At 42.5% G+C, this 13,302-nt stretch overlaps 1 protein-coding gene across 1 annotated transcript in view; it reads left to right on the forward strand.

The window, feature by feature from the left end:
• MOB1B (MOB kinase activator 1B) overlaps positions 1–13,302 on the forward strand; it is a 75,744-nt gene continuing 62,442 nt past the window's right edge. The window contains exon 1 of the mRNA XM_088448239.1: positions 1–65. Within this exon, the coding sequence (XP_088304365.1) occupies positions 52–65 (14 nt within the window). The 5' untranslated portion in view covers positions 1–51. The remainder of the gene's footprint in view (positions 66–13,302) is intronic.

The raw sequence follows: 13,302 nt of genomic DNA on the forward strand, positions 1-13,302 counted from the left end.
TCACCTCCTGGGCTCTGCTGCTGTCCCTGCTGCTGTCGGCTTAGCAAGGAGATGAGCTTCTTGTTGTGAGTGTCAGTGTGCTTGTCACCTTTGCATTGTCACACAGTGCTCTGTGACACTGTGTACCTCCCTCTCACAATGTATCATTTTTCTATTGTCGCAGAGTGATCTGTCTATTTTCACCCAGAGTTTAGTCCTCTGTCTGGCACTATGATTTATGTGCTTTGTCTAAGCTGCATTCAGGGCATTTGCGCTATATAATGTCCCCTATGCATTTTCTAGTGTCTCTTCGTCTGCACATCCTGGAATATGATTATGACCTCCCCAGTGCAGCTCTCATTTATACAAATCACAGAGAGATCCTATTGGTAAACTTTTTTTTTTTCTTTTTTTTTTAGGACACCTAGGCCAAGCTTAGACATACCTTCTCACACCCTATATCATTCTGGGATTATTTCTACTTTTATAAAATTGTAATTCTAATCCCACAATGCTCCACAACTGCAAAACATTTGAGCATTTGGAGGCAAAGTGTATTGTTTTTTAAGATGAAAGTTTGTTCCAAAAATGTATTTATGGATGATTCTGTAAGTCTCTTATACAGATGTACACACTCATTACTGTTACCATTGAGACTTCAACTAAAGCCAGGTGATGAAGTTACACATACTGGTAGGAGCACTGTGCTTAAAATATAACTTCACGTACCATACGTACATACTTGCACTGCAGAAGTTGTCCTAACAAATGTAATTGTGTCAATATACAGAATATATAACAATGCCTGACTATGTTTTCCAATGGTAACCATACAAGAAAATGTTCTGATTTTACACAATGTATCATACACAATATACTATCCAAATCTATTAATTTATTTCATTGTAGCGCTGTTATAGTCTAGTTAGTTGATGCTAGATACAAGTGTGTTATTTTTAAATATTTGTTTTAAATATTGTGTAATGTAGTTACATCAGTATTAGATAAATTGAAGCATCTATGTTCTTAACTTGATTAACTTTTAAAGCTAAAACTTTTTGTGTTATTGGGTGTTTTTTTGGGGGTAAATATAAACATTTCTCTCACCTTTGTGTAAGTCATCGCTTCCCAACCTCACCAGCATTTGCATGTCAGATAAACTGTGATGGAATTCTGGAACCAGGGGTAACATAGGAAGTGTAGTTAGCTCATTTACTTGCAGTGTACGCTAATATGTTTTATTTATAGGCATGGAGCACCATGGAAAAAATACACAGGTTCTTTTTAGGAGAGCACAAATTACATGGGATTATCTTTATGGATGTACAGTACATATCAAATAATAACACGTTATTGCTGAATGTAATAAGACTGGAGTCATACATATTAGTATTATCCTGAATAATAATAATACTAATAATCAAAAGCAGTTTTAGCCAATGAGGCAGTCTTAGTCACAAATGAAGGAGCGCACTAATAAAACATCATTTAGTGGACCCTATGTTGGTGCTGAAGCTGGCATCTTTATGTGTCCTTTGTACTTCCAGGAACATGCTTGGAGATTATTGGACATCTGTCTAGTAGTGTATAGGCTGCAAAGATGCTCAGGTCTGTTGTTGCTTTGTGGTGTTAATGTCCCAAGCAAGCATGGATAGAGAAGAGTGTGTTAGGAGAAGAGAAGGACAATTAGACACACCAATTTTTTAACAGTGTATATTTGGAACATGTATATTTGGAACATGCTCACATGTAAGTGAAGTTGACAGGGTTTGTGTTTTGTAATCCTTTCATCCCTGAATGACCTATGGTGCTGGTTTAGCAGCCTATAAGTGGCACCCTGCAGAGAAAGCCAGCATCACACTGTCCTAAGGCAATCTACTAAAATGACACATTTTAGAAGATTAGTATTTTTTTTCTTATTTCTGACAACTCCAGTATCGTTAATTATGTTTATTTATGTTGGTCTATCATCTCATGCTTGATGAGCCAATAAACCAACATATATAAACATAGATTAAATATTTTAAATATTGTTTAAATTGTGATCCATTTAAGATTCTTGAAAGCTCATTGTTTTTTGGACATTGCTGATGACATGAACCTAAAGTTAAGATACAAACTAGGTTTTTCACTGATTTTGTTATCTGCAATTGGGCATCTTCTAAGAGGAAAAAACTGCTGCAAAGAACTGTCTATTGCACTCTTTTCTAAAAAGTTGTTGATGGCAGTAAAGCTAGTCACTGTAATTTAGTGAGATAATTATCTGTGTGTCATCTTTAATAAAGCAATTTCGGAACACTGCATCCTGGACATCCCTTTATTATGCATGCTGATGAAGGTCTATACTGTACATCAACTTACATTATCTTAGTCACACTCACTATCCTTCTGTGCTCAGAGTATTCAATGAGGGGAAGGCTGCTGATCGCTTGGGGTATAAAAGTGACACTCGTTTTCCTATATTTTTTACAGCTTGTTGTAACCTATTAATATTATTGTTATGTGTATTACTGTCATGTGAATAAGCAGTGACTAGTCTTGTGGATATACAGTAGATAAGGGATAATTTTCTACATTGGGGAACAAACTCTTGATAGTAAAATAGTACAACAGTATCATGTTATGTCAGCGCTAAAAATATTAGACTGGCTGCATTTTAATGTTTAGAACAAGTAACTTTGTAATGATGGTTTTCTAAAGGGTGCTGGCGCTGGATATAGGAAGGTGTAATAAAAGCAATTATCTGCTTATTGCTACACAAACATGTGTGAATGCAATGTCTCACTTTAAACATTTATTAAAACTCAAACCTGTAGCAATCAACATGTATAATACACATTATAACATACACAAATATATAATACAATAAAATAAAAAGTCTTTTCATGAAGCAGTATAGTAATACTGGTTAGATGGTCTCAACTATAGCAAGCCTCAAGTATAGTATAACTGGTGCTGTCTAATATAAAGTGCTGATACTTGTCAATTGTATAGAATGTAAATAGTGCCAGACATGACCAAAACTACATTTATTGCCTTACTTCCAGGCATAAGGATCTTAATGCATGGGTATATTTTATTGCACTTCTTCTATAACCTTCAATTCCTCTATAAATGGAAAGACAAAGTTTATCATTATAATTCTGTAGCGGCATCCTGCTGGTAAGGGATTAAGGTTGCTCCCTGCACATCCACATCAACACTCCTGTAAGGTTCCTCTCACTGGGTGAAACTCGTAAGAAAGGAAGTGTTTCACCCCCGTTGGGCTTCGTCAGAGAATCTGGTTTGGGTAATATCTGGCACTATTTACATTCTATACAATTAATGTTCAAAATGGGTTGGGTATGGGATCCCGCCAGGTAAGTACCCTAACGCTAACCCTTACCCCTGTTGCCTAAACCTAACCTCTCCCCTAGTACCTAAACCTAACCTCTCCCTCCCCGCACCCTAAACCCCTATATATTCGGGATGCCGGCAGTCAAAATACTGGAGCCGGGATTCCGGCGACAGTATTTTGACCATTGGCATTCTGCACGCCAGGATGCTGACTATGGGCCTGATTCAGAGCCGGACGCTATTTGTGGACGGTCGTTCCAAAAAAGGGGCCGGCTATTTAAATTGAGCGCTTGCTCTTTGCGGTTTGTTGACACTTCTATGTCTGAGCGAGCGAGCGAACGAAAAATGCGCTCGCTATTTTGTAAAGACGCCCCTTTGTCGTTCGCATCACCCGTCAATTTATTAGATTAATCGGGTACATCGAAAGGCATCTGAACGGCTCGCAGTGCTTGTGGTAGGTTTTTCCTACCGCAATCACTGCGAGCAGTTCAGGCTAAAAGACAACCAAGTGACATGGTCGATGACGCTCCTTTACTAATTTATGCACTCCCATTAAACGCCCTTTTGACCGTTAGGCACGCCTGCGTTCAGATCTCCACTCCACCGTTTTCAAGCACCTTCCCGTTACCACCCACAAACGGTACATTCTGTCAATCAAATTAGCAGCCCTTCACTGTTTTGCGAGCGCACGATTTCCAACCGCAATGACTGGTTTACGCATGCGCATTACGACGCATGTGCAGTTGTGCGAACATCGCTCAGAGTGAACGAGCGACCGCTTACGAGCGGCTCTGCATCAGGCCCTATACCCCTTCAAAAGGAATTATGTGATTATTGTGCACAGAGTGGGTGTGCAGATTGAGAAGGCTTACCCACTTTTGACTGGATGTTGTAAGACGGTGTCCAAAGGGGTTGGCCACACAATCCCAGCGCTGATAATGCTGGTGATTAGAATCCCGGCAGCGTATTCCCGAAAGTGGAAATCCCAATGCATGCAGGTAAGTATTCTTACCCTACTCCTAACTTATCTTTCCCGCAGCCTAACCCTCCCCTCCTGCAGCCTAACCATCCCCCCCACAGCCTAAAAGTGCAGCGGTGGCCAACCTGCAGCTCTTTCTGCCTTCTGAAGCTGCTCCCAGAGCTGGACAGAGCTCAGCCAGCAAATTCCCTTTCACAGTGGGCTGCTCTGACGGACTTCTGCGCCGCCTCAGGGGCTGTCTGCCACCAACCTTGTCTCACCACACACTGGTGCCGGCTCTTGTACTGAGCAACCCCACCAGCGCCGCCTCCAGTTAGTAACTCCCTGGTGCTGCCTTAGCAGCCGACGGCCAGGCTCTGCTGCCTACTTTTACTGTGGTGCTGGCTCCAGTACTGAGCTGCACCCCCACCCCCACTGCAGGGGCCGTACGCAACATGATTAGTTTGAATATTCGGGGCCGGCGTTTTCACTCTGCCATACTCCCAATCTTGGTGCCGCCTTCCCACTAGACTCTCACTCTTCCTGACGACTCTCACTCTTCCTGACGACAAGGGCTTCAAGGGGCAGGCACTCCTGCATGTTAATGAGCAGTTCAACTTGCCACTGATACTGCAGCCATGAGGGGGACGCGCCTTAGACGCCAGATCCTACCGACGTGACACACAGTCCAGAGCAAGGTAAGAGCTGTGGGGTTTCTAATTGTTTTTTTAATTTTGAGACATGGAGGGATGGAGTGGCTTCTGAAATGGGAGGAAGGGTAGCTGGACTGGAGTGGCCCGGGGAGAGGGGGCCCTGAAGGTGACATGAGTGCTGGGTTTGCCACCAGCATGACTTAAAACGGGGGTGTGACACACGATCACTCTCCTACAAACGTCAAAAGCTGATTCATTCCAGAATGACAGATCACCAAAAGGAAGTGGAATAAGGCTCACATCAGTGCTTACATCCAAAGATGTTGATCTTTCATATAGAGGTTTCATATAGAGAATATATCTTTGGATGTAAGCACTGATGTGAGCCTTATTCCACTTCCTTTTGGTGATCTGTCATTCTGGAATGATTCAGCTTTTGACTTACCTGCAATTCTGGGGATTCCATGTTATATACATTCTCTAAACATATTCCTACTAATGTTTGGTTTTGTATGTTATTTTATTTTTCATACTCTGATTGAGGAACTGTGACATCACTAAGAAGGACGCATATGATACATTTCATCTCTGTTTTGCAACAAGGAAAAACTACACAATATATTTGGAACAGATTTGGCGCAAGGTCTAATTCCTTTTTATATGTTGTATACTTTGTAGATAACAACCCAAAGCATTGCAATTTGATCTAAAAGTCAATCATATCCTTTTTAACACACGTCACAAATATGTCACAAATATAAAGGAATCATAACTAAAAAAATACTTTTAAACCTGTGGCAAATGCAGATCTAACACAAAGAAACGGGCTCAGTTGGCAAAATAGGGTGTCATGGTATTAGCTATGAAGTGATCATGTGATGATAACATCCAATCACATTTTCTCTTTGCATGGAATGCTCACGGGTTAACTCCTTCCTGGCCAATTAGCATGGGGCAGTTTTGTTTAAGATAAGCCATAGAAAAGGGTGACTTGTTGTAACTTCATGCCATAAGTGGTGCCTTAGCAGCTATACATTTGTTTTTATAATCTTCAACATCCCAATCAATATTTATTTCCTATGCTTCTTACTTACTTAATCCAGCCCTGTCTCTGACTATAGTGTTCTAGCCATTGCTACAACACTAAAGTGACATAATTCCTTTGGCTAAAACCCAGTTGGGTTTCCATTTCATTATCTTCTTGTTATGCAGTGTGCTGGGACACGCCTTCTGTTAATGATTGACTGTCGCAAATAAAACAAACCAGGAGATTTATACTAATTTCCGGTTATATAACATGCATTATCAGACATGTACAGAGAGCTCACTTTTATATCAAATCTGACTATAAATATGTCAATCTTTTGCCAGTATCTTCCTCCTAAAAGTATTTTTACCATAAAAATGACTGTATTAAGGGAGTGATTTACTGTAATTGAATAATATAGCTGACTTAGTGTGACACACTGCTTTTTTAAACACTGAGTCAGATTGACATGCTGTTGATGTAAATATCACAATTGGCTTCTATATACATTGGATTTAATGACGTATAGTAACACAGTGGGACTATAATCTGTTGTTATGACTAAGTGAATATATGGTTTTCCCAGTTGTACTTTTAATAACTTTATGGACCAAAATATCCCAGGAAATGTCTATTTATCTCTATTGTTTAACAACTGCTGATTGGGGCTTTGGAATAATGGCCACGATTCATGAGGAGCTCCTTATAAACTCTTTGGACCTGATTCAGTGGTGTACACAATGTTGATATTGGATGTACTGGAGAGATTTGTTTTTATTTTGCTACTGTGCATTTGTTTTAAGTTGCACCAAGCATGATTCCAGATTGTGTATTGAAAATGTAGTGGCCGTTTCTGGGTTGTGATAGGGAGATTATGGGAAAGATTTCTGGACTGCACAACCTGACTATATATATGATGGGAGGTGCTACCTGATGAGACTAATTGCAGGCACAGAAACAGACAAATCTCAGGTGCACAACTCCAAATTATTAATAATATATATAAATGCAATAATATTTTGCAATCAATAGAGGTTTTTAGCATAATCATGGCCAAGGTTATGGGCCTACCCACCATATCCAGGTAACCTCTTTCGGGTAGGTCCCTAACATACTAGGGTTCAAATCCAGAGCGCAAGACCCCCCAAAACTGGCCCAGCCAAGCTGCCCCAGGTCACCACCATAGTAAGAAAAGTGCAGTGTAAAGAGATAGTTAGGAGCAGCTGCAGCTGCATATAAAGAATGAAAATAAAAAAGTGTAGTACATATATATTAAACACACAGTGAAGAGTTAAAATGTGTTATAAAGGAAAATGTGTTATAATGTGGTGCCCTGAGACAGATCAACCAATGCAATCTAGGCACAATTCTAGATAAGTCCTACAAGTTATATACTGTAGTGCAACTTTGGTTCATTTTTGGGGCGTGGGTCCCCCTAGATTGCATTGGTTGATCTGTCTCAGGGCACCGCATTATAACACATTTTCCTTTATAACACATTTTAACCCTTCACTGTGTGTTTAATATATATGTACTACACTTTTATTTTCATTCTTTATATGCAGCTGCAGCTGCTCCTAACTATCTCTTTACACTGCACTTTTCTTACTATGGTGGTGCCCTGGGGCAGCTTGGCTGGGCCAGTTTTGGGGGGTACTGCGCTCTGGATTTGAACCCTAGTATGTTAGGAACCTACCCGAAAGAGGTTACCTGGATATGGTGGGTAGGCCCATAACCTTGGCCATGATTATGCTAAAAACCTCTATTGATTGCAAAATTTTAATGCATTTATATATATTATTAATAATTTGGAGTTGTGCACCTGAGATTTGTCTGTTTCTGTGATAGGGAGATGTCTGTCACAAACTCTCGTTTAGATGGTGTAGGTGCTGACCGTACACTTGGAGTTGGCGTAAACCCAGAACGGAGGCACAGAGTCTAAAATATCGATGGCCTTCACCAGGGATCCCAGGTTGTGGCCCTCTGGCTGGGTTCCAACTGAGGGCATGCAGTGAGACTGGTCGCCGAGGACATACTGGAGCGTAGTCTTTAGGAATGGGTCAGGACCAGGCAGGCAAAGTGTTACCAGGGGGCGAGCAGAATCAAGTCAATGGAATAGCCGATGTCAAACCAGGAAAACGCTAGGTGCAGTACCAGAGGAATAAGCAAGGAGAATTGTCGGACAAGCCGGATCAGAACACAGATAACTTCCAGTTGAAGTTCACTGGGAACTGGTGCACCTCCCACTTTAAATATCAGGCAGAATGGCTTGCAAGCCCCTATGTGAGCCACGGTCATCTGCAGCTAGGAGAGGGACCACCGGCAGTATGAGGAACTTACTGCTGTGTGCGCCACCCATCACCTGCCTGCGATGGGACTGCCAAAGCCCCAGGGGACCAGCGCCGTCGGACACGCTAAGTAGAAGCCAGGTTCTGGAGTGCTGTGTCATTACCCTCCCCCCTTTTAGGGGTGGGCACCAAGCACCCCACAAAAGGTATATTGGGGAATTTTGTGTGGAACTTGCGAAGAAGCTGGAGAGCATGGACATTCAAGGATTTTAGCCAACATCTTACTTTAGGGTGAAAACCCTTCCAATCAACTAAGTACCCACAAGCGACTCTAGAACCAACCTCTTGTTGGTCAACTGGGATGGCGGACTAAGGACTTCTGGAAGATGAAAACCGATTAAAAACCAGGTGATTAAGGAGGAAGACATGGAAGATGTTAGGAATTTTGAATGTGGAGGGAAGTTTCAACCTGAATTCCACTTATTTAATTGCCTGTAGAATTTGGAATGGACCAGTGAACATAGGATTCAGCTTCATGGTGGGGACTTTATGGTGAAAATGTCTTGTTGATGGTCAGACTCTGTCTTCCGTCACATGCACGGGATGGTCTGTATTATGGGCGGGTTATGGGAGTGTCAAAGGAGTGTCTGTGCAAGTAGTTGCATACACAAACACTCATTCGCTCACATCGGAGGCCATATTTGGATAGAGACATTGCACCTGCCACAGGGCTTGAGCAAGTTTCAGTGGTGGTATCTAAGGACACACCAATCAGCATCACTGCATGAATGGATGATAAAAGTGGGCTTCTCAGTCCTTGCACATTTGGATGCATGGATGAACACAAGGGAAGGACTTTGTTGTGGCATTTGCATAAAGTTGCAGACAGGCGTCCGCCAGTAAGCGCAGTTGCGACCACTTCTGCCTCCACCTCTGAATCAGGCCCATTGTGCTGAGTGCTAGGCCGGCCCTTTGGCAAAGTGCTGGCAACAAAATGTACAGGGAGGTGGCTTGGCGACCTACTGATATTATAAAATATTGCATTAATCCTGGTATTGTATGAGCTTTGTAGTGTACGGGATGTAGTTATTAGGATGCCACCAATGGCTAAAGCCCGATATGGGACTTAGGCATCGGTATTTCGATGCTTTTCTTAATCTCGACGCCGGAATGCAGAACGACGCCGTGCCGGACAAGATAAATCCGGGCGTTTTAGCAGTTAGCCACGGGGGGAGAGGGTTAGATTTAGGCACCCCTGGGGGGTACTTAGGGTTAGGCACTCCCCAGGGAGGGTTAGGCTAGAGGAAGGAGGGATTATGGTTAGGCACTCACCCAGGAGGGTTAGGTTTAGGGTCCGGAAAGGGGGGGGTTAGGTTTAGACACTCCCAGGGGTACTTAGGGTTAGGCACCACCCCGGGAGTTTTAGGGTTAGGCACCACCAAGGGAGGGTTAGTGGAGGAAGAGGGGAGGGTTAGGATACTCACCAGCCCCAGTCAGGATTTCCTCCTGTAGGGCTTCCACAGACTGGATTTGAACCGGCATGTCAATCCCATTCTGCAGTGTACATCTAAAAAACTCTTAAAATTTTTTATTCTGTTGGAAACTGAGTGATTTATATTTTTGGACAACTGCAAAATAGATATATATCATTTTACTGCACTATGCAGTGTCCTTTCTAATTTATTTATCTAGATTGAACTGTGAGAATTTGGATAATAAAGAGGACACAGCTTATTTACCTAAGTCTTACTGTAAAGGCGCATCCTGTATATTTGGTTTGGGATTGAGAAGATCTGTTCCTAATTACTAGTACACATGTGTCATCACACACTATTGCTGCAGTCACATCAAACAGCCCCCCTCGGCGTACCAGGTCTTGTGTAACTCTGATTGCGCTCAGCGTCTTTTTTGTGTATCTTTTTAGCCTTAGTCGCAATATGATGCGTGTCAAAGGAACCAGGAGACTGCACTGATTAATTTGATATGCAACACTTGTATACAGGGCATCCGGAAAGTATTCTCAGTGCTTCCCTTTTGCCCAATTTTGTTATGTTACAGCCTTATTCCAAAATGGAATAAATTCAATTTTGTCCTCAAAATTCTACACACAATACCCCATAATGACAACGTGTAAAAAGTTTTTTTGAGATTTTTTCAAATTTAATAAAAAACAAAAACAACTAAGAAATCATACGTACATAAGTATTCACAGCCCAAAGATAGGTGTGCCAAGCTCGTGGCTTCATATTCAAAAAGACTTGAGGCTGTAATTGCTGCCAAAGGTGCATTAACAAAGTATTGAGCAAAGGCTGTGAATACTTTTTTTTGTTTTGTTTTATTAAATTTGCAAAAATCTTAAAAAATTTTTTTACACGTTGTCATTATGGGGTATTGTGTGTAGAATTTTGAGAACGAAAAATAAATTTATTCAATTTTATAATAAGGCTGTAACGTAACAAAATGTGGAAAAAGTGAAAGAGTGCGACTGGGTCGGAATCTGTATACGAAGTGCTACGATGCAGTGGTCGTGGCTTTTTTCTACACAAGTTCTATTGCACTTAATTTACAGACTCTTGTTTGCAGCTCAACTTGCATACTGTGAGTGAGCCACTGGTCCCGTGAGACACTGCTAGCGACAAACATCTTTTTCACATCTTTTTATCCCGAAAATGTGTCTAAGGGCCTGATTCAGCAAGGAACGCAAGCTAGCAGACGCATGCACCCAGCCGCTGCGAGAATATGCTAATCAATACATACGCACGGAGACTGCAGCACAAGATGCAGATGCCCAGCCCCTTATTAAACCGCCCATCTCCCTTTACTCAAAGCCTGATCAGCATGCAAGATATCGTAAACATCGGTAACATCGAGAACCATTGACCACATTTGCATAATAATGGTTGACCAGACCTCATGCAGGATCTTGGCAACTTCCTGTGTGCATGGAGTCTCATCCCTGCATCCGTCACCGCACTGGCTTAATTATGGATGCCCCTAAAACAGCGTCCCAACGCACAGGCACGCCTGCATTCACCCGACCACCCCCCCGTCACCACCCACAAACGACACTCCCTGTCAATCAATATCGAAAGGGGTCTGCATATACGCTGCGTGTAATCTGTGTACGCTTACCAGATCTCACCGGGTAGTTCGTGCACGCGCAGTGCGATGCATGCGCAGTACGAAAACATCAGCCACGTGCGTTTCTCCTGTGCGTTCCTTGCTGAATCAGGCCCTAAGTCACAATTCGTTGCAACTAGGACGCACCACGAGACTGTGCTGATTAATTTGATATGTGACAATCAGCATACAAAGTGCTACTATGCAATGGCCGCTGCTTTTTTTCATGCCATTTTCCGTTTACAGACTCAGTCGCACACAGATATAAAAGTGTCGCATATCAAATTTATCAGCACAATCTCCTGGTGCATCGTAGTTGTATCGTATTGCGACTGGGACGTATTTTCAGATTAAAACGTTGCCCGACGCTAGCATAGTCTTTAGGGACCTGGCGCCCCGAGAGGGGCTTTTTGGCATGACTGCAGCAAAGATAAGCTAAGATTCATCTCTACATCATTAGAATGCTATAAGTGAATGAAGACATTTTGTTGCAGTGCACTGTAATGTGTGTGTTTATTATTATACAGTAGTTTATATAGCACGACCAGTGCTGCACAGAGAAAATTTGTCATTCTTATCACGCTAACATACATCCCTATCCCTATCATACAAGTAAACACACACACACACTAAGGAGAATTTTCTCAGAATCCACTTAAACTATCAGTATGTTTTTTAGGTGTGAGAGGAAACCGAAGCGCCCGAAGGAAGCCCACGCAAACACGGGGAGAAAATACCAACTCCAAATAGATAGAGCCCTAGACAGGAAATTAACTCATGACCTGCTGTAAAGCAGCAGCGCTAACCACTATGACAATGGGCTTAATTCAGCAAGGAATGCAGTTGCTAATACGCGCACAGTCGATTGTTGTGTACTACGCATGTGTATGCATCACAGTGCGCGAACTAGCAATTGCAGAGGCTACGCAGACCCAGAGCAAAGTGATGCAGTCTGTGGGTGGTATCGGGGAGCTGGTCGGGCGAATGCAGGCGTGCCAGTGCGTTGCAACGCCGTTGTAGGGGCGTGCGTGGCAATTTCTGAGTAAGGTCAGGGCTTGTGCAAATGTGCATATGGGTCCGATGTTACCGATTGTTTCGCAATGTTGCCCTAGTTTGCGGATGTAAGGGGAAGTGGGCATCCTTATGTCTGGCTGCGATCGTAATGTGAATGCAAACATTTAAATAGCACCTCTGATATTAGCAACTGCGGTGCTTGCGTATAAGTCTGTGCTGAATAATAATAGTTCAAAACAGTTTCATCGGTTTTATCTCTCAGTTCTCCTTGAAAGCAGCATTCTCAGATGTAGAATCCCTCCTACTCAGGGCACCAGTCACCAGAGTCCTGAGAGCCTTTCTTGTGACTGTCATACCACAGAGATTGCAGCTTTTGATTGGCCCTTCCACTCAAACCCCCTCCAACCTCCCCCACCCTCCAGTCATCTAAAAGTGGTGCAGATTAATAACACTTATGGCTATTTGGGAGATCAGCTTTAATGTTTATTTATTAGTTTAGAGTAGTGTTTTTAAAACTCGTTCCTTATGGAACCCTAACGGTGCGATATTTTGCACAATTCACCTGATAGACAAATCGTGCAAAATATGTGCAAATCGTGAGTGTCCACTCACGATAACGATGCGCGTACCCGCGGGTTGTACATCATATCTTCGGATCTTGCCTACAGCAGGCAAGATCTGCCAATCTCGTACATGACGCACTGGAACTCATTAAGGACGCACTATACATCGTTGGTCAGATTGGACACTTTTTAGCACCATATCGTGTCCTGGAGTGCAGGGGAGCTGCCGGGGAGAGTTCAAGGGAAATTGTTCACGATATTGCATCGTGAGCACATCGTCTAGTGTGTCATGTTTTCCAGATCATCTAGCTGGAGCACAGGTGTGTTTATTGACTAACACAATAATCAACAGGTAGTACTATTT

This window comes from Taudactylus pleione, unplaced genomic scaffold, assembly GCF_031769625.1.
Source record: "Taudactylus pleione unplaced genomic scaffold, aTauple2 ptg000454l, whole genome shotgun sequence".
NCBI lineage: Eukaryota > Metazoa > Chordata > Amphibia > Anura > Myobatrachidae > Taudactylus > Taudactylus pleione.